Genomic DNA, 18793 nt, shown 5'->3' with positions numbered 1-18793 from the left:
GTTGTTAGAAAGACATCCGACGCAAACCCCTAAACCCGTATTCACAATTTCTCATCCTCCCCAATACGTCCTCTTTATATCCCCTCATTAATCATGCAGTCCCTTCGACGTCTACAACCAGCGCTTGCCAAGCGAAGCAGCAGCCGCTGCATCATCGGGGCTCTCCTGCCCCAAAGCTGCAAGAATGCTCGCAACGTCGTCTTGTCTCTTCTGGATGTTCGCACGCGCCGCATCCGCGTCGTCAGGGTTGTTCTCAGCGAGCGCTGCCAGGATACTGTCGACGTCGTCCTGGGGCGTCGCCTCGCGCTTGGTGTTGGCGAGGCTCGCGGCGGCGCTCGCATCATCGGGGCTGGTCTGGCCCAGCGCCTCAAGGATCGAAGCAACGTCGTCCTGGGCCTCACGCTTGGTGTTCATGAGGCTTGAGGCGGCGCTGGCATCGTCGGGGCTAGTCTGGCCGAGGGCCTCGAGGATGGAGGCGATGTCGTCTTGGGGCTCCGCCGAGCGAATCTTGATCTTCATGGCGGCCGCGGCGGCGTCGGCGTCATCGGGGTTGTTCTCGCGGAGGGCAGCGAGGATGGAGGCGACATCGTCTTGCGGGTCACGCTTCTCTATGTCACATGTCAGGGTATGTTTGAAAGTCGTGGAGACTAGCTTACCCGAAGCGAAGACAGCAGCTGAGAAGGCCGTAGCGGCAACAATGGTAGCGAACCTCATTTTGACTAAGCTCTACTGGAATAGAAATGGAAAGAGTATATCAAAAGTATGAACAAGAAGTAGTGAACGTGACCGGCACAGGAATTAAAAGTGTGTAGTATGAGTACTTGGCTCGCTGGGCATGGACAGTGCAATATATACAGCTCAAGCAGGTCAAGACAATGGCGGCAAAGCTTGGTTGCATGGCCGAGGCTTGTTTGCATCCGATTTGGGAGACTGTATCAAAATGGGACCAAGTTTCACGGAAATCTTCATAGCCGTGAGGCGAGTGGCGAATCGGATCAGGTAGAGGCTCAGCACCTCCCGCGGGAAACATGGAGAACCTGGAAAGTCTAGTTTGTTATGCTTTCTTTGGTGCATTCTGGAGGTGCTGTTTCCGGAGACGTTGAAGGGCTTCATGTTCCGGTGCGTTTCTGAAACATCGGCGAAACTCGATCACGATGCACTCCCACGAAAACATGACGCTCCGAGCAGATACACCTTGGTCAAGCCTTCAACACAGCCTTGATTAGCTGAGCCGCGGCGCCGTTCCAGACACTTCTCGCTGCATAGCTGAAGCATGAGAGTAAGGGCGTCCTTATGCCGGCATCCGGCTATGCCACGAAGCTCAGATAGTCTTGGTGCGGAGTACGCGGCGGCGCTTGCATGGCACACCTCTATTCGCAGCGACCATATATAACCATGTGCGGACCTTGCGGTGCGTGGTGGACGACGGTTTTGGGGCAAGGCTCCGGCGAGCTTTGAAGAGCGGTTCTATCCGGTTGATGCGTGACGTAAATCGCTTCGTGGAGTATTATCATAACTCTTGTCCCACGACTTGTCAGTAGTGGCCATGTTGAGGGGATGACAGGGCTCACAATTGCACCGCGCAGGATGGCGGAGGCTACCTAAAAAGTGGGATGTAATGTAAAGTCTGCACCCATAGCACGAGCTAGTCGGCCGATCTATTTGAATATACACATCATGGAGGGCACTTCGCATCACTTGCGATGCCTGTTGCAGGCTAGAACGTGCACCCAGAGGGTCCTCGTTCAGTTGCACAGCTTCAGTTGTCTCGGTCAACTGTCGCTAGGGTGGCGATGGCGGGGTCAATGGGTGTGGTGTAAGGACCATTGTAGACGAACGACACCTGGAAACGGCGAGCGGAGGCATCGAGGTAGAAAAGGCCGCGACAGCGAGCGTTGGGCGTTGTGGTGGGATGTGGCTGCTGTCATCCTTCACAAGCCTGAGATGTGAGGTCACAGCGCAAAGCTTGGCACTCGGAGCTGGCCAACTTTCATCAGCTCGAGCTGCCCTCAACGCCAATTCCCACGCCGCGGCATCGAATGGGCGTTTGCAAGCTTCGGGATTGGATTCCGGGCTGCAATTGAGTCAATTGGCCTTGTGGTGGACCGCCCGCGCACCTCACAGCATAGATGGAGAACACTGCCGTTGGACGTCGGACATGCAATTAAAAGAGCAGCTGAAGTGGGATCTTGCTCCTCAGATTGCCGATCTAAAGTACATGTTTTACAATCCGAGCTGCCACTAGACTAGGAAAACGGTAGTAGTCTTGTATGCACACACACACCCATCCGCAAGATTTTCCACCCTGAGACCCGACCCGGAGACCCGATAGCAGAGTGCCCAATGCAATGGACCACTCTACGCAACGTAGAGGAGCAGGAAGGACATCATGAGCGCGAAGAGACCAGTGGCTTCAGCGAAGGCGAAACCCAAGACGGCATACTGGAAGAGCTGACCCCTGAGAGACGGGTTGCGGGCGACACCCTGGATGAGGGCACCGAAGACGGTACCAATACCAACACCGGCACCAGCGAGACCGACGGTAGCAATACCGGCACCCTGGATCTTGGCGGCGGCGACCATGGCGGCAGCAGTCGACTCAGCAACGATGCCACGGCTCTGCATGATGGTGCGGCCGGCGTTGTTCTTGAAGGCGGTGCGGACGGCGCTGTTCATGACGAGGCTGTTCTTGGGGGCCTGGACGCGGACGGGGGCTATGGATTGAGAGTCAATGGCTGCGTGATGGAGGTCAATGGATGGATTCAATTGAGATGCGTACCTTGAGTCGAGACGAAGCGGGTGGCCGGCTTCGCCGTCTGGACAGAGCGGGCGGCCAGGCGGGCGGCGCCGAAGGATCGAGCGATGGCAACCATTGTGCTGGCGGCGGGTGTGGGAGTGGAGATGGATTGGGGATGGAATGAAGGTGCAATGGGTGGGAGGTGGTTGAGGAGGATGGGAGGAGGTGCAGAAAAAACCCGCGCGAAGAGAAGGAGCTACTCGCGCTTAGTCATCCCGCGGCCCAAGCTTCCGCCGGCCCGATTCGGACCATCACCACGGTGACAACTTGGAGCTCACTCTCTGTCTTCTCTCGTAGCTGCCGACTCCCATCTTCGATATTCGAGCCATTGGATCTCAGCTGCTGTGCGGCGATGATGGGCGCGAGCTCCCTCACAGTGTGGAACTCTCCGGATACAATGACGCACGTAACAGCCACCCCTGGCGGCCCTCGCAGGTGCGTACAATAGCACGCATAGTTAGCAGTTGGAGCAATCTCATCTGCACTTGCGAGCCCTTGATCTGGAGAGTAGTCTACCGCAAGACAAGCTCTCGTGCCGTAGGATGGTCGCCTTACGTGGCGGCTTATCCTAGCATCATCCCCCGGCACCACAGCATGGTCTCTCTCGGTCTGGGAAGATGACTGAAGGGCCCCACAGCCTGCCACGGCTATTTAACCGCTGTCTGCCTTCTTGTCTTGCCCTCCTCTCGCTGTATGCTCGACATCTCGCCTCTCTGCTTCTCCCCTCCGACAATATGGGCGCCGAACTATCCGCCCCCGAACCAGGTACCGAATTCCAAGTCATCGGCGCTGGCCTCTCTCGCACGGGAACGGCGTCATTCAGCGAAGCGCTCCGCATCCTGCTCGGTGGTCCAGTCTACCACACCGGAACACAAGTATCAACCGGAAAGGGGCCGGCATCTGAAATGCTCTCCTGGAACACGCTTCTCTCACACTGGCCGTCTCGTACCGCCTCAGACAAGGCGATAATACACCGAATTCTCAAAGAACGCTTCGACGGGTTTGCCGCAGCCACCGACGTTCCTGCCGCACAGCTGGTCGAGGAGTTGATGGAAATATATCCGAATGCGAAAGTCATCTGCACCACCCGAGATGCAGAGTCTTGGGCGAAAAGCGTTAACGGCCTCTCCAGTATCGCGCTGCAATGGTTCCTCGGCTTTGTCCTCTTCCCCCTGCCCTCAATGCGGCATTTCCCAAAGTTCTGCGAGCTGTTGGAAACGCAGTGGCACTATCTGTACGGCGAGCGGGCGCCGATGACCGCACAGACGTATCACAGGCACGTCGAGTGGCTGAAGGGCGTTGTGCCGGAAGATAAGCTAGTCTTCTACAGTGTCAAGGACGGATGGGAGCCGTTGTGTAAGGCTTTGGGCAAGGAAGTCCCGAAAAACATGCCGTTTCCGAGGATCAATGATGCTGAGGCTGTTGATAAGCTTGCGAAGGAGCTGATCACGAAAGGACTCATGAGGTGGGCGGTTGTCTTTGCAACCGCAGGCATCGCAGTGGCGGCATTTTGGATGTCAAGAGCTTAGGGTTGGTTGCGCGTATGGACGGTGAGCAGGTGCGTATATAGCGAGACGCACGAAATCCAACTCATCTCCTACTGCTCTGTAGTCGCTACTTCCTCACTTACAACATGGCACGTGCCGTCCTATTCGTTTTTTTCACAACATCTTCCGGATCATCTCTCAGACCGTCTCAGGAGCATGCGGGCTACTTTATCAGCAACCTGGGACATGCTATCTCGAAGGAGCCGTCACCTATAGCACCGAACCTGGACCTTCGCCAGGCGGAAGCCCAGGGACAGCCGGCCCCTTGTATGCGGCACTGATCCCACAGCGCGAGGCTTCCCAATGTCGAATAACCCCTGGAACGGCGCCGAGAATACGATGCTGCTGACCGTTCTAGGAAGCTAAGCACATCTGCAGTTCCGGACCCTAAGAAGCTAGCCATGCAGCGCTGGCTAAAAGGGGCGATGTACCTGCAGTCCAACAAAACCGGGACGCGCCCTAGGCGGTGTGCCCAGGAGACGTCAAAGCCCTTATACTATATCGGGGAACTAATAACGCGCATGGGGGTCTAGGTTGTACAGCAAGGGTGCGCTTTCTCTATGGCGTAATATAAGTGTACAGTAACAGTCAAGGGAAGAGCAGAAGCTAGACTTGACGGAGGCCGACTGGAAAGAAAATAAGTGGTATCATTCTCTGCGGGCCTTTTCCTTGGCCTGCAATTACTATTCTGGTATCTATACAAGCATTCATCCGTTGATTTCATCATACCCAAGTCGCAGATACCAGTTACCTCCCAATCACCGAGAAAGTCAAGCAACGCCCAATCATGGTGCCTTGGCGCCTCGCTAAAAGTATGTCAGAGACAAGAAAGCCGGGAAGCAGTTGACCCAAATGGAAAGTGTGTAATCAATCGTAATGCATGAAGAGTTGCGAAATGCTCTCCCCGTGGTGATTCCGCCGAATGGCCTCGGCGAGCAGATTATCGACTGGAATGATAACCAGCTTGTCTCGTGCGTGCGCCTGCTTGTATTCCGGTATTGGAAAAGCATTCGTAACGATGATCTTGTCAATGCACTCGCAGTTGTTCATCTCTTCGAGACAGTCTCCGCCAAACAGACCGTGTGTTGCCATACAGTAGACCTTCGTGGCACCACCTCGCTTAACCACTGTTTCCGCCGCCGCTATCCAGGACGCGGACTTGTCGATCATATCGTCGACGATGAAGACTGGCCGGTCTTTGACGTTGCCCACCAGCGTGACCATGGTCTCCAGCTCGGGATTCTTCAAATCCTCTTCTTCGTCCTCCGAAGAGGCGGCTGCATCAATCGTGCCCCCCAAAGCGTGCGCATTCTCGCCATCTCTGTTCTTGACGGAGGAGGCCGTGGACATGAATGATGACATCATACGGTCCGGAATATCATCGTTGTCTCCGTCGGATGGGGCCCGATTGCGCCAGGTCGAGTGTGAAGCGGCGGACATAGCAGGCGAGGGATGGTCTTCGTCGACGATATGACCGTAGACAAGGCGTCCGTGGATCACATTCTTAGCGCGCTGTACACGTTAGCGGTGGGGTTTAAGAGAGCTGGCGGCCGTAGCAGACCTCATCAGTGTACTCGTCGGTACTCTCATCCGTGTTCTGCTCCTCGCTATGATCGCCCTCAGGCTTGTTTCGTGTTCGAGCCGGATCCGATGCTTCCGACTCTACAATCGACGAGGCCCTGACAGACTTTGACAGTGGGCTGCTTAAGGGCTCGGTAGCCCCGTTGGCACGTCGCTGCAAGGGGTTCGAGGCCGCCCGTGTCCGTAGCTTGGACTTCCCAATCTCTGCTCGCGGATTGTACGATAGGCTGCTAATCGGTGTGATGTGTGCGTCTGCATCCAGAGCTGCCTCTATCAGCCCCGGCGTCTCGTACGTGCCGTCCAGCCTCAGCTGTTCGAACATGGCGCTTTCGTTCCAATGCACCGATGTGGCCGCCCTCCTTCTGTCTGTTGTCACGATGCCAAAGCTGAGCTTTAGGGCATCCGCCAGCGACGTGACACGTTTCGTGCCGCCGGGGTTTTTGCTCACCACCACGGCATCCCGCCAGTTTGGAATGTTTACGCGGATCCAGCGGGCAAGCAGGGGCTCGGCGATGAGGTTGTCGACGGGGCACTTGAAGAAGCCCTGCATCTGGGAGGCGTGCAGGTCGATTGTTATGACGTGGTCGACGCCGGCGATGTCGAGGAGGTTGGCGACCATGCGGGCTGTGATGGCGCCGCGGTGCGACTTCTTCTTGGACTGGCGGGAGTAGGGAAAGTACGGCATGACGGCTGAAGAGCAATCAGAAGCACGCTCTGGCATGAGTGGGAGGAGGGGTATACCTGTAATGGACTTGGAGGAGCCGCCTTTGCAAGCCGACACCATAATCAGCAGCTCCATGACGGAGTCGTTGATCCTGTTCTATCAGCAATTGCGCACGCACGGGTCGTCGGACCTACTTTGCGCTCCCGCTCTGCACGATGAAGACGTCTTTGTCGCGCACCGACGTGTCTGCTTCGCGTCAGCATGTGCGCACCAGCACCGCCTGAGCCGACGCACGTATCTGGACAGACGTCTCGCCATTAGCGAACTTGCCGAGCAACGCCGACCCCCGCTTGGTCCCCAGCCTGTCGCAGATGCCGTCGACGAGGGTCGGATGCGACGAGCCGCTGAAGACAATTGCACCGCGCATCGTAGGGGGTCCGAGCAGCGTGAGGTTTTCGGTGTAGTGACATGGCGGGGGAAATTTTGACATGGTCGGGACTCGGGAGCCAAGCTCGGGCCACGGACCGGCTGACGGATCAGGAAAGGGCAGCCGGCGGCCTGATTACAGCGGGTGCAGGTGAGGGTGCTTCGTACGGGAACCCAGGTGGTATGCTATCGGCGGACATGCACACTGCGCACGCTTGCGTAGCAGAGAGCAGGCGTGACTCCGACCGACTGCGCCTTTATACCAGACGCCTCCCGAGCGTGCTCCCCCGCGTACGACAAAATCTTGTGTGTTGGCACAGGCACGCGACCACGCCCGCCGAATCATGATATCAACTGCGAGCACGCTTCGCCTGCTGCCGTGTGCAGAAGAGCACATTCCCCGCATTCGAGCAATCCTCGAGCACTATGTCCTCAACACCGTCATCACCTTTTCGCTTGTCCCGCCTACCGAGGAAGACGTGTTCCAAAACTGGAAGGCGGTGCTCGACCAGCGTCTGCCATTCATCGTCGCCGTGGGTGATGAAGACCAAGTCCTTGGCTTTACCTACGCGACCGGGTTCAGGAGTGCGCGCAAGGGCTATCGCCATACCGTCGAGCTCTCGCTGTTCTGCCACCCAGACCACACAGCCAAAGGCATCGGCCGCCGCCTTCTGACCACATTGATTGATGTTCTACGGAGCCCAGAGAAGTTCCCCGAGTACGTCGATAAGCCCCGGAGCGATGACGACAAGGTCAGAATGGTGCTGGCATGCATGGCCGTTGACGAGTCGGGCTGGGAGAACGGCCTAGGACTGAGAGACTTCTACGTGAGCCATGGGTTCGAAGAGGTCGGCCATCTGAAGAGGGTCGGCCACAAGTTCGATACATGGTGCGTACGCCAAAGCCGTGTGACCGACGCGCAGACGTGTCTGATTCTGAGTGTAGGATTGATACTCGCTATCTGCAGCTTTGTCTCTGGTAGCTCAACTCTCTCTCAATGCATTAGTACCCGCTCCCGTTCTGCACGCCGCGCAATAAAGACGTTACCGAGGCTCACCGCCTGTATGCTGCCTGTTATCGTAGCTTTCTGTTCAACGTTTCTCGCCCTGCAGAAGCTGCCGCAGCGGAAACGAACCGATTGGATAGTCTCATTTCTCCAAGACGCAACAGTCGTACCCCCTTTCCCGCCTATTACTGCACTCTGTTAAGCCCTTGGACGTCATGCGAGTTGCCCTCAATCGATTACATTGTCCCGTTACGGACTGCCGGACTTATCGCGTGGATTAAAAGGTGTCATCAGATATACTGATCTTCGAGTAGATGGCGAACGGGAGAGGTTAGAACGACGCCGCCAATACGTTAGCACGAAGAAGCGAGTGTAGTGGGATAGCATAACGTGTCCTAACGTTGGTTCTGGCTGTAGACCATTGAAAGCCTCTCGTGAAAGATTGAGAATGGAGACGGTAAGGGAATGGAGGTCGTTTCTGGCACCAGAACGGGTAACGCCCGAGTCTGAGCGGTGAGATGGTGCGACGACCTCTAGATACATACCCTGATGGCTCAATACAAGTACCTACATATAGGATGATGTGATCAGGAGGAGAATCTCGTGAGGCGGGAACTCAATGGAGGAAGCCGCGCCGCCTGACACAGTCGGATGTCGCCGAGCGCGGTGCGACCGAGCACTGCATCTAAAGCAGAAATAGTGGCTCTTCAACAGGCAGGACAAGCTCTATCCGTCTCCTCAAATCCGCAGATCTGGTGCTGTGGCTGCAAAAGGATCATGAGGCTGTCAAAAAATGCCCCGATTGGCCGCCGGCCAAAGTCTCCGACAGGAGCGGCTTACCTTGGGCTGTTCGCCTCCTATGTAGGGGTTCTCTTCGGAGGTGTTGGCTAGAAGCACGCCCCCAAAAGACGCCGTGCATTGATTGCCACGGCAGAGTGACAGAAAACGGCACGCACGACAGCAGTCAATGCTGAGTTGTACCCAATGGCCATGCGTTGGACGAGATGGATGCGGTCCAGGGACCCGGTTTGAGGGTTTGGGAAAGCTGGAGACTGGCGGTCGGATGCTGTACTTCATTTGACGCAGGAGGCCCCTTGCACTTTTCCTCTTCGACCCCGTTATCACGATGGCGGCGCTCGCAGCGGTGTGATTTGAGGGATTGAGTGGGCTCAGGTGAATCGTGATGCTCTTCTGACTGTGCGTCTACAGCGCACAGGCGACAAGGGATGGATGCAGAAGATGGCCTGACTACCATAGACAGTAGTCAGTCAGAGCAAAACCGCATCGAAGACGGCACAGAGCTGGCACAGCGGAAAGACGGCTTGGGGATAGTATGGGGTTGCAGCGGTGTCTCGATGACCTGTAACCCAAAGAGTTGGGAAAAGCATGTTATGTCGACCATACACTGTGGTTACCTCCTTTCTTAGAAAATTAGCAACTGCCATTCTCGCGCCGGTCGACCCAAGAAGCGCATGGAAGACGGCGGCTTCGCGTGCGAGAAAGACAAATATCCTTGGCGGACCTAAGAAACCAACGAAAACCCGCGGAGGCAAGCATTGGCGAAACTAGGGGATGACGCGCATCAGTCCTGGCTTGGGAGGCGCCACAGGCGCCATGAAGCGCACAAAGGAATCCATGGTCACACCGATCTCGCATTTGTGATACCGGGTACCAGGTTCACTCGATCCCGTGTAACCAGAGGCTTTTGGTGGTGAGGTCCCATCTCCTGATACAAGATAGTCCAAAGATAGCCTCCCTCAGAGTGAATTATGTCTCCTGCCGGATGGTTGAGTCGATCGCGAGACAGGATCCCTAGCCTTCGTGCCGGCCGTGACGAACCACGCCAGTTGACCGCCAGAGGAGCCATTGGAGCGGCAGAGGCGGCTGCCGGGAGCAGATGACAATTTGATGATAAGAGAGATGTGAGAGCTGGCATCAATGGACGAAGAAGCCGATGCCGCCGGGAGAAAAAGCAAAGTCTGCTGCCTTGAGAGGTTCTGGATGTACGTCTCTCGACTGAGGAGACACTAGCCGGGGTACCTGTTTTGCCCAACTCTCCTATACGCAGATGAGTGACCGGGCATGTGAACTCGGGTCTTCAACTTGTCTCCACCGAGCTTCTCCTGCGGGCACACGCAAGTGGCAAATAGGATCCCATAGCAGACATTGTTCATGAGTGCGTCTCTTCTGCGTGTACGCGGTTGGTGGGATACCTGCCTGTCTGCTCGCCGTTTTGTTGCCAGTATGCGCACGGGTTCCCTTGGTGACCGGAGAAGCAAGCAACGCCGACAATTCCAAGCGGTGGATCTCCCAAGCCACGTCGCCGCTCATCGAAGCAGACTCACCGGTTGTAGAAAGGCTGATCCGGAAGTAGAATGTGGAGACTGCGGGCAGGGTCCCTTTCCACGGCCAGAGTCGAATCATAGGCGTTGGCGCACGGCGGCCGCGGCTTTTCATGAGATGAGGCTGCATGTAACCGTTCGGCCTCCAGCTGAACCGGGCTGAGGGAATGTATCGTGCAGGTGACTCTGCATCCGCTCACATGCGGCAGGCCATGGCGCGTTGCATGAAGAGGCAATGCCGCCAGCCGCGCGCGCGACAGAAGGAGAGCAGAAATGGTACGGAGAGCAGCCAGGTGCCGCGGGTAGGGCCCGGGTCTGTACTCCCTGTGCTACCATCAAGAAGCTCTCGCGATGAGGGCGGCGGATGGTCCAGCCACAACCACCGCCTCCAGTCGAACGCGACCGAGCAGCGGCCGGCTCTCGCAAGCCCCTGAGCCCCGCCGGATGCGATGCTGTCTGAGAGAAGAAAAAAAGAAGACAGGCAGAAATGGATGGAGCAGGAAACGGTGCTTGGGGCGTCTGCAGCACGCCGCTTTGGGCACGCGCTGTGGACCGTCAGACGGCGACTGCTGCAGGCGGCCGGGAAGTGCCCGCAAAGCAGTGCAAATAGGCGGCGGCGGAGAGGAGTGCTGCTCGCAGTGCTTTTGCCGCACGTGTAGGGAGCGCGGTGGAGGGAGCAGGACGGCGACGGTGGAGAGGTGAGGTCTGGCGACGCGCTGGGCAACGAGCAGCGCAGCAAGACGCGGCGCAAACTTTAATTGCCGACCCCAGCTCCCCCTTGGCTCAATCCACCGCGCTGGGAGCGGCGGACTGGCCGCTGGGTGGCCGCCCCTGGCGATGCAGCAGACCCGGCCCTCTCCACACCACCGGCATGCCATCGTCGCCAGCACCGGATGAGTGAGCGTTTCGATTTGTGTGACACATCGCGGCGCCAGACGCCAGCGCTATGCTCGAAGCTCCGCCGGCATCCTCATCGCGGTCGCTCCCTGCAACAAGGATCCGCGACCTGGTAATGCTACCATGACCGCGGCTGCGGAACAGCCAGCCCGAGTCTGACAAGCTCCACCGCGCTGCTCCCTTCGCGGGCCCTGTCGACGGAGGGTAGCAGAGGCAGACCTCCATCCATCTCGTCGTGCCACGGCCGGTGTGTGCTTTGCTCGATCCGTCTGCGGGCCGTCCGCATTCGAGCTCTACGCGTCGAGGGCAGCAGGCCGCAGCGACGGCTGCCCGCTGCGGCCGTTGTACACTACCGCAGATTGTGGAGATGGAATCAGAGCGGCCGTAGTCGCTGCTAGCCGCGACCTGGCCAGTGACTGCTCTGGGGATGAGTATAAGACGGACCCGGGGCCGCGCCGTCGGCTTCAGCAGTCCATCAGCGAGCACTCCTCCCCCAGGCACCATCCGGACTGAGCATCCTGTCCAGAGCGCAGCGTCTGCTTGCTTTTCGGCCGCCACGACTCAAGACGTCCTCTACGCCCTCGGGCCTGCGCGCACATCCCACGTCTGCGTCAAACGGCCCGTCTGCGGCCTGGTATGAGGCTCCCAGTTCCCCAGAGTACATATCTGGGACGCGCCCCAATCACTTTGCTGACATGCAACCAGTCCTGCTTCACCGCTGCCCTGCTCGCCGCCTCAGCCCTATCCGACTGCTGCACGCACGCACACGCACGAGAAATAGCCGAGCCAGCGTCACCACACCACTGCCCGCGACCATGGCCGCCCCGGCCAGCTGCGAGCACGCGTTCAAGATGATCAAGTCGGACACCAACCTCATCGTCTGGAACTGCAACCTGTGCCACTCGGGCCCGCACATGTTCATCTACGAGTGCCAGCACTGCAAGCTGAAGACGTGCCGGCCATGCACGGCGAAAGCATAGGTGCGTCAGTACCCATCGCGGTCGAGGACATGCTACGTGCCGCTGCCAAAAAGCACCCGCGGCCGCGCGTTGCCATCAGACGTGATCCGTGTTTCAAGCCGACGTCCAGAGTGAGGTTGTCCATGGACGGCGCGCCGCTGACTCGGGGGCAGATGAATGCGATGCAGAGTGCGCGTGCACTCCGAGATCGCCGGCTGGACCCAGATCGTCGGCTTCGCAACCCTGTCGACCTGCAGCCCCAGCTTCGTATCCCCGTCTGCGAATCGCAGGGCCTCCTGCGCACCGCTCAACATGCCATTGCGTCTTTCTCAATCGCCGGCGGATTTTTTTCATGGCGGCTCCGTCCGGATTTAGCACGGCGTTCCGGCGGCTCGCTCCTGGTGCCACTCTGGAGTCAAGGGCGGCACTCTCGAAACGACTTTATTCCTTCCTGGGACTCTTTCTTAATCGGTGCACAAAAGCAATGGGATTACGGCTCTAGAACGGTTTCAGCGGTGGGCGTGGCGAGTAATCCGAATGGCCCGGTAGACTGCGAACGCTTGTGTTGCACTCTCACCGCTCGCCTCGGCCCTGTCATTGGCTGGCCTGCCTGTTTCAGCATGTCCGGCCAGCTTTCCTTCTTGTACCACCCTTCACACCACCGCCTAATTGTAGTACACGGCCGGCCTTTTCTTTTCACGCCAATTCCCTAATCTCCTACCTTTCGCCTTTATCTGGTACCTCTGATATCGCACATGGGCGGCCAGCCGTGCCGGCTCCCTGCGCATCTGTACTCTCCCCTTTCTGTCATCACGGCCTGGGAGGCGGATTCGCTGTTTCACGCATCCTAGAGACGCACCTTGGCAGCTCAAATAGAGAAGTTCATGGCACGCCTTCTTCCGAGTTCGACGCTGCAGCCACCCGCCCATGGGGGGCGTCCGTCGACCAGAACGGCGACTCCTATACTTTGTCACACGCGCAGTTGCTGTTTCCAGACCTCCAGCCATGGTACTAATTCCCTCACGTCATGAGCTAAGGCCTCTTGCAAGGTCTGCTTTAGCCTCATCGACTGGCAAACCCTATCGTCCTCAGGACCCCTGTATGCGTCTCATCGGAGTCGCTTAGGGGTGCTCGACCAAAGTTATTACACAATGAGAACTCGATGATTGCCTCCTCCCCCGCTATCGCCCGACGAAGTGGATTGGGCCGATGGGCTTCACGATGCTCTTTGCGGCTAATGAGAGAGCAGGCTAGAGATGGGGCCCAGGTGATTCACTGTGCACCGAGCGCGCTTTCCTCCTTCCAGGCGCTCGTACATAGGCGCAAACTTTCGCCAAGCGCAGAGCCAGTTACAGTGCCATTGCCCACGCCAGCCTGCGGACGGGAGAGGTGAGAACGGCGACCAAGGGTCTCGGGAATCGGGGCCGGCATATTGTTCCTACTCTGGCGAAAAAAGTAAAGAGTTCAACGCGGAGACTTCTGGACTAAGCGACTGGTTAAGCAGCCTGATGCCTCGGGCTTACATACTGTAGAGTACAGAATGCGGGGTCTGGGCTAAAGACTCGGGGGACGCATGCTGACAGCATGGACATGGACCACCATTGGTTGATGGTGCTAATAATGGCGCCGCCCGAGCAGATAGTACCTAGTCTAACGACGTGGGGTTGTGGACAAAATGGTGAAGTCCGGTGTGCGCCAGGTGCAGTAGTAGTGCGGGGCAGTCACGTGCAGACGAGCCAGCCCTGGAGCCCCCCACGCCTCCCTCCTCCCATGTCATCTATCGTCACCATAAGAGTATCCATCCGTCGGACTATTCCTTCGCGCAGTCTGTCTTCGTCTCCAAAACCGTTCCTTTCTCGCTCTCCCGCCATGGCGTGTCGTGCTCGTGTTACTCAGCATCATGCCAACTCCGACGCGCCTGGGGTGGCTGCATGTAGGCGCGCTCAGCTGGCACTGTTGAGCAGCGCAGCTTGTCTGCCTTCTTGAACTGACCCTCTCACGTTCAACGCTTCGGTTGCCGCCTTGCACATCTGACTGTTCTACAACCGATATTGTCAGCCGCACTCAGCCCGATGCAGCTAATCCTCTCGCCATCATTTTGGCCCCCAACGGACTGCTTTACATATAGCCTCCTACCGCGCTGCCCCTAGCCTTGCGCTCGTCTTCCTCTTTCACAAACACGCCGTTATCTTTGTGCTAAGGCAGCGCGCTGGATTAACTCGACTATTCCATCGTTCGGTGTGGACTCCGTGGACAGCTAAGAAGCAAGCTTTTGGTAAGCCGGCTTCGTTTCCTCCCTCAAACCCCTCGCATCGCTAACGAAGCAGGGCAGAGTGAAGATGAGCTCTATCTCGGGTGACGATGACTCCAAGAGTCCCCAAGATGAGTTGAATGACTTCTGGGAAAATCTCATCACCAAGAAGCCACGAAAAGTCACCAACATTTTCCCTTCGAGCCTCTACACGAATCTCCTCCCGCCGCACCCACCTTCTGGGACTGTCAGAGGGAAAAATGCCGCGGAATCGTACCAAGCTGCTGCAGACGAGTGTCGCGCTCGCGTCAAACGGATCGTTCGGGAATGCCAGCGCACGAACGAGAAGTACACCGACCCGGACTTCGATATCGAGAGTGACTGGAGGACAAAGAACTGCCTCGAAGGTCTGATGTACTGGTACAACGATGCACAGGGGCAAAGGGCGACCGTGAGTCCTTGGAGGCTAAGCAATGCGCTAGCCACCCTCGTGGAGAGCAATCTGCTCGTTGCTCCTACAATGGCCATAGATCTCAACGCGGCCTCAAAGATCCTCGATTTCGAAGAATCAAGTGACGGCGGCGGCCCGGGCTCTGTGCACCGAATTGATTGGATCTTCGAGAAACCGTCTTTCACGGTGGACGGCTTTTCAAGCTCCGACGTGAAGCAAGGAGCCAACGGTGACTGTTGGTGCGTGCCAGAGTTTGGATGTTGCTGGAAGCAGCTGACGTGATCTAGGTTCATTGCGGCGATAGCAACCATCTGTAGCGATCTGAGCCTCATGAACAAAATTTGTGTCGAAAGGAATGAAGATTGCGGCGTGTACGGGTTCGTTTTCTACAGGGACGGAGAATGGATCTGGACGGTGGTGGACGACAATCTCTATCTCCGCTCCAGGGATTTTGACGCCCTTGGTGACAACTACGACCCGAAGGGTGTCAAGGAGAGGAAACATAAGAAGAACTACCAAACAGGCTCCGACGCACTGTATTTCGCTTCTTGCGCTGATCAGAACGAGACCTGGTTACCGTTGCTCGAGAAGGCATACGCCAAGGTACATGGTGATTACGATGCCATCAGCGGCGGAATCAGTGGTGAAGCCGTTGAAGACCTTACGGGAGGGGTTACCACGAAAGTTTTGACGAACCGAATCTTAAGCAAAGAGCGGCTCTGGAAGGAGCTGCTGGAGGTGAGCTTCGCCAAGCGTGTGCCTCATAACGGCACCAGTTACTGATCGTGCCGAAGGTCAACAAGCAGTTCCTATTCTCTGCCTCATCTCCAGGCTCCTATGGCGATGATTCGGACGCAAGACAGGGTCTTGCTCTCAACCATGCTTACTCGGTCCTCAAGGCCGTCGAAGAAAAGGACGAGGATGGGGAGAGCCACAAATTGGTCCTGATAAGGTATGACCAATTTCTTTGTGCGCCGACATTCCCGCTTACTGTAATAGGAATCCATGGGGCGAACGAGCTTCCGCCAGTATGGGCGAATGGAATGGTCCTTGGAGCGATGGCTCCAAGGAATGGACGCCGTATTGGATGAAGAAGCTAGACTACCGCTTTGATGACGATGGTGTCTTCTGGATGTCATATGATGATCTGTGCAAACGCTTCGAATTGCTCGACCGCACCCGTCTCTTCAATCAGGACTGGACTGTCGTACAGCGTTGGACGAGTGTGAGTGTAGCTTGGGTGACCGGCTACCTCAGCACGAAATTCGTGGTTGAGATTAAGAAAGCCGGCCCCACGGTTTTTGTGCTATTCCAGGTAACCACTAATATCCGCACATGGCGGCAAAGCCGCTGACATCTTCAGCTTGACGACCGCTATTTCCGCGGCCTTGAGGGCAAATACAGCTTTGATCTGCACTTCCTGCTGCAAGAGGAGAACGCGCCGGCCGGGGATCACATTGTTCGTGCTCGAGGTGCATGGTTCGGAAACCGCAGTATCTCCGCCGAAGTCGATCTCGAGCCTGGCAAGTACGAGGTCGTTCCGAAGATCGTGGCATCTCGCGATCCCGACGCCGCGGAGGTGTACGACGTAGTGACGAAGATCGCGGACCGCAATCCACAGAAATTGAGGCAGATTGGAATGAATTACGACATTGCTAATTCCAAGGGGGTTGTCGAAGTAAGCCCAGAGGAGAAAAAGAAGAAGGAGCAGAAGAAGAAAGATGCACAGGAGAAGAAGCGGAAAGAGAAAGAGGACGCCGAGAAGGAGAAGGCTGAATTCGAAGTCTGGAAGAAGGAAAAGCGGGAGCGCGAGGAGAAGGAAAAGGCTGAAAAGGCTGAGAAAGAGAAGGCTGACAAGGAGCAGGTGGAAAAGGAGAATGCTAAAGAAAACGCCGAGGAACACCTTTCTTCGAAGGAGACTGAAGAAGTGAAGGAAAGCGCGACCGAGGCTTCGAATGAGGACAAGGGGCCTGGGGGTGCTTCTGGGCACGATAGCAAAATGGAGCCCGGTTCCAAGGATGACGGAGCGTCAAGCAACGAGGTGGCCCAAGACACACCGCTGTCCGACGACTCCCAAGACCCGAAGCCCGTCGCGCTTCGTCCGCCTCCCTCCGGCTACGGTGGCTCAGGACCGCCCTCTCCAACGTTCGGGGCGGCTCCTCGTCGATACTACGCCGCCAGTGACGCCGGAGCTGCACCTCCGCCACCACCCAAGGCAGCAGCAGAGAATAAGCAGAACCCCTGGAATGCAGTTTGCGTCCTCGGTCTCCGTGTTTATAGCAAGGATCCTGAGGTCAGTATCAGGCTTATCAAGCCCAAAGATGCGGAGGAGGGCGCCGTGTTGGACGCGGATGGAGCTACACAGGCTGGCGCCACGATGTGATGGGGCATTTTGGATTTGTCCTGAACATCAGGGTGGGAAAATTGGAAATCCGGCCTAATGGTACACTGGTGGATATATAATGAAACAACCTAGAGTAATCTTTGTTTAGGGCTCTGAAGCCCTTCAGGATAAGCTATACCGAGTCGCCAATTGCAATCCAGGGTCACTTCAAATTACTTGATCCTGTATACATGGCTAGGACAAGGTCAGTCTAGGTATATTAGCGCGGCTAGTGCTCGTATTCTATATCTTTTCATTTTCCCTTCCAAGAGCCACAACGACATGCATTGCCTGACACTCAGCTCTTCCAAGAATGGAAATGTATTCCTTGGGATGGGACAGTAGAACCAATATATGTCCCCACAACGCGATGTAAGCATACTTGACGCTAACGACACGTCACGCCGGAGCCTCGCCTGTCGGAACATTTTCCGTAGCCACGTAGGAATCGTATTGGTCGCATTGTTAGCGCCGATGGCGTGGTAGTGGCGCCAAGTTGGGAAAAGCAAGTGTCTCGCGAGACGAAGAAGCGTCGGCCTAAGGGAGAGCCTCATTCATGGTGCATTCGAATGCGATGTGATGAGATACGTGATCAATATCGTCGGGATCCCCGATACTTGCGATACTTGCTTCGCTTATGGTGGGATTGCAAGCCAGAAGTCGTCGCCATGTTCACTCACTTTTGGCACAAAGTCTTCCCCAGCTGCTCAGGCATCCAGTTAACCTCTCATCCCGTCGTCGTGTACCCCAGATCTCCCGGCGTGCTCGGCTCCGAGCGTCTCGGGCCAAAAAGTCACGTCCTGTACACTATCCGACGCAGGGGGAGCTGACCCCCACGCTACCTAAGGTATCCAACTGCACAGATAACGGAATTAGAATTTGTGGAGCAGCGCGACACGTGCTGGGAGTGTGTGATATCCGAAGCGCTAGAAGCGCTATGTGATTGCGGCGCAAGAGGAGGAAAGGGTATGCATGTCATGAATGCCTGGCGGGAAGATCGCTGCAGTGTGACCTGTGTATGCATTTGCAGGGAGGAGGAGTGGCGGAGAAGTGAGGCGTGATTATTCAGGGTGTGATGAGCGGCTTTGGGTTAAGTCTTAAGGTCAGTTGGATTAGGTTGGGGTGTTTGCTTTTTGGGGTGAGAGGGTGATCGTCGGCGTGTGATGGGGAGCCTGGCCTAGTCGGGACAGGTCGTGATCGGAGACAGTGGCGGATTGCGATGAGGACAAGGGAGAGGAGGCTTGGAAGCTGCTATCTGTGCGGGAAATAGTACTGCCGGCGGGCAATTCGGAGATAAAAAGACGTCCAGATGGTGAGGCCTCTGAGGGCGGGCAGAGATGCAAGCGATAGAAGAGCAGGCAGAATTTACGATGAGACAAGGGCTATCGAAAGGGTTTCTACCACAATACCTTAGATAGCGCTAAAGATAGTTTGCGGAGCGGGTTTGGGAAAGCAGACAGACTAGGGTGCACTCATACAGGGGGCTAGA

General features: G+C 56.7%; 8 protein-coding genes across 8 annotated transcripts; 4 read left to right on the top strand and 4 right to left on the bottom strand.

Annotated features, from left to right (window-relative positions):
- Positions 1-111: 111 nt before the first annotated feature.
- BU26DRAFT_508348 (uncharacterized protein) lies at positions 112-714 on the bottom strand (the record flags this gene model as incomplete). Its single annotated transcript, XM_033827068.1, has 2 exons — positions 112-608; positions 657-714. The coding sequence occupies 2 exons, from the start codon at positions 712-714 to the stop codon at positions 112-114; spliced, it is 555 nt and encodes a 184-aa protein (XP_033680744.1).
- A 1601-nt stretch (positions 715-2315) lies between these two features.
- On the bottom strand, positions 2316-2922 carry BU26DRAFT_542425 (ATP synthase subunit 9). The gene is made up of 2 exons (XM_033831641.1): positions 2780-2922; positions 2316-2714 (listed from the first exon to the last, which is right to left on the bottom strand). The coding sequence occupies exons 1-2, from the start codon at positions 2871-2873 to the stop codon at positions 2359-2361; spliced, it is 450 nt and encodes a 149-aa protein (XP_033680743.1). The 5' UTR covers positions 2874-2922; the 3' UTR covers positions 2316-2358.
- A 141-nt stretch (positions 2923-3063) lies between these two features.
- Positions 3064-4387, top strand: BU26DRAFT_522124 (uncharacterized protein). Its single transcript, XM_033829705.1, has one exon. It carries the CDS (start codon positions 3415-3417, stop codon positions 4324-4326), a length of 912 nt encoding a protein of 303 aa, XP_033680742.1. The 5' UTR covers positions 3064-3414; the 3' UTR covers positions 4327-4387.
- A 536-nt stretch (positions 4388-4923) lies between these two features.
- On the bottom strand, positions 4924-7053 carry BU26DRAFT_522123 (phosphoribosyl pyrophosphokinase). The gene is made up of 5 exons (XM_033829704.1): positions 6884-7053; positions 6784-6835; positions 6667-6740; positions 5906-6615; positions 4924-5856 (listed from the first exon to the last, which is right to left on the bottom strand). The coding sequence occupies exons 1-5, from the start codon at positions 7014-7016 to the stop codon at positions 5212-5214; spliced, it is 1614 nt and encodes a 537-aa protein (XP_033680741.1). The 5' UTR covers positions 7017-7053; the 3' UTR covers positions 4924-5211.
- Positions 7054-7359: 306 nt separating this feature from the next.
- On the top strand, positions 7360-7997 carry BU26DRAFT_568289 (acyl-CoA N-acyltransferase; the record flags this gene model as incomplete). The annotated part of the gene is made up of 2 exons (XM_033833758.1): positions 7360-7904; positions 7961-7997. The coding sequence occupies 2 exons, from the start codon at positions 7360-7362 to the stop codon at positions 7995-7997; spliced, it is 582 nt and encodes a 193-aa protein (XP_033680740.1).
- A 3149-nt stretch (positions 7998-11146) lies between these two features.
- BU26DRAFT_508343 (uncharacterized protein) lies at positions 11147-11764 on the bottom strand (the record flags this gene model as incomplete). The annotated part of the gene is made up of 1 exon (XM_033827067.1): positions 11147-11764. The coding sequence occupies one exon, from the start codon at positions 11762-11764 to the stop codon at positions 11147-11149; it is 618 nt and encodes a 205-aa protein (XP_033680739.1).
- A 457-nt stretch (positions 11765-12221) lies between these two features.
- BU26DRAFT_553551 (uncharacterized protein) lies at positions 12222-12932 on the top strand (the record flags this gene model as incomplete). The annotated part of the gene is made up of 1 exon (XM_033832214.1): positions 12222-12932. The coding sequence occupies one exon, from the start codon at positions 12222-12224 to the stop codon at positions 12930-12932; it is 711 nt and encodes a 236-aa protein (XP_033680738.1).
- A 1397-nt stretch (positions 12933-14329) lies between these two features.
- BU26DRAFT_74500 (cysteine proteinase) lies at positions 14330-17576 on the top strand. Its single transcript, XM_033836299.1, has 6 exons — positions 14330-14494; positions 14552-15160; positions 15209-15659; positions 15716-15873; positions 15921-16236; positions 16285-17576. The coding sequence occupies exons 2-6, from the start codon at positions 14559-14561 to the stop codon at positions 17302-17304; spliced, it is 2547 nt and encodes an 848-aa protein (XP_033680737.1). The 5' UTR covers positions 14330-14494; positions 14552-14558; the 3' UTR covers positions 17305-17576.
- The last annotated feature ends 1217 nt before the right edge of the window (positions 17577-18793 follow it).

The sequence above is a fragment of the Trematosphaeria pertusa genome (assembly GCF_010094035.1).
Source record: "Trematosphaeria pertusa strain CBS 122368 unplaced genomic scaffold BU26scaffold_12, whole genome shotgun sequence".
Taxonomy (NCBI): Eukaryota; Fungi; Ascomycota; class Dothideomycetes; order Pleosporales; family Trematosphaeriaceae; genus Trematosphaeria; species Trematosphaeria pertusa.
Note: the sequence above shows the minus strand (reverse complement) of the source record. Positions and strands in the feature narration are given on the sequence as shown.

Coding starts and splice junctions, on each gene's coding strand:
- BU26DRAFT_542425 (XM_033831641.1), bottom strand. CDS start 2,873: ATGGTTGCCATCGCTCGATCCTTCGGCGCCGCCCGCCTGGCCGCCCGC. Junction 2,715..2,779: donor CCGCTTCGTCTCGACTCAAG/GTACGCATCTCA, acceptor CTCAATCCATAG/CCCCCGTCCGCGTCCAGGCC.
- BU26DRAFT_522124 (XM_033829705.1), top strand. CDS start 3,415: ATGACTGAAGGGCCCCACAGCCTGCCACGGCTATTTAACCGCTGTCTG.
- BU26DRAFT_522123 (XM_033829704.1), bottom strand. CDS start 7,016: ATGCGCGGTGCAATTGTCTTCAGCGGCTCGTCGCATCCGACCCTCGTC. Junction 6,741..6,783: donor GTGCAGAGCGGGAGCGCAAA/GTAGGTCCGACG, acceptor CTGATAGAACAG/GATCAACGACTCCGTCATGG. Junction 5,857..5,905: donor CCGACGAGTACACTGATGAG/GTCTGCTACGGC, acceptor TAACGTGTACAG/CGCGCTAAGAATGTGATCCA.
- BU26DRAFT_74500 (XM_033836299.1), top strand. CDS start 14,559: ATGAGCTCTATCTCGGGTGACGATGACTCCAAGAGTCCCCAAGATGAG. Junction 15,660..15,715: donor TCTGGAAGGAGCTGCTGGAG/GTGAGCTTCGCC, acceptor ATCGTGCCGAAG/GTCAACAAGCAGTTCCTATT. Junction 16,237..16,284: donor CGGTTTTTGTGCTATTCCAG/GTAACCACTAAT, acceptor TGACATCTTCAG/CTTGACGACCGCTATTTCCG.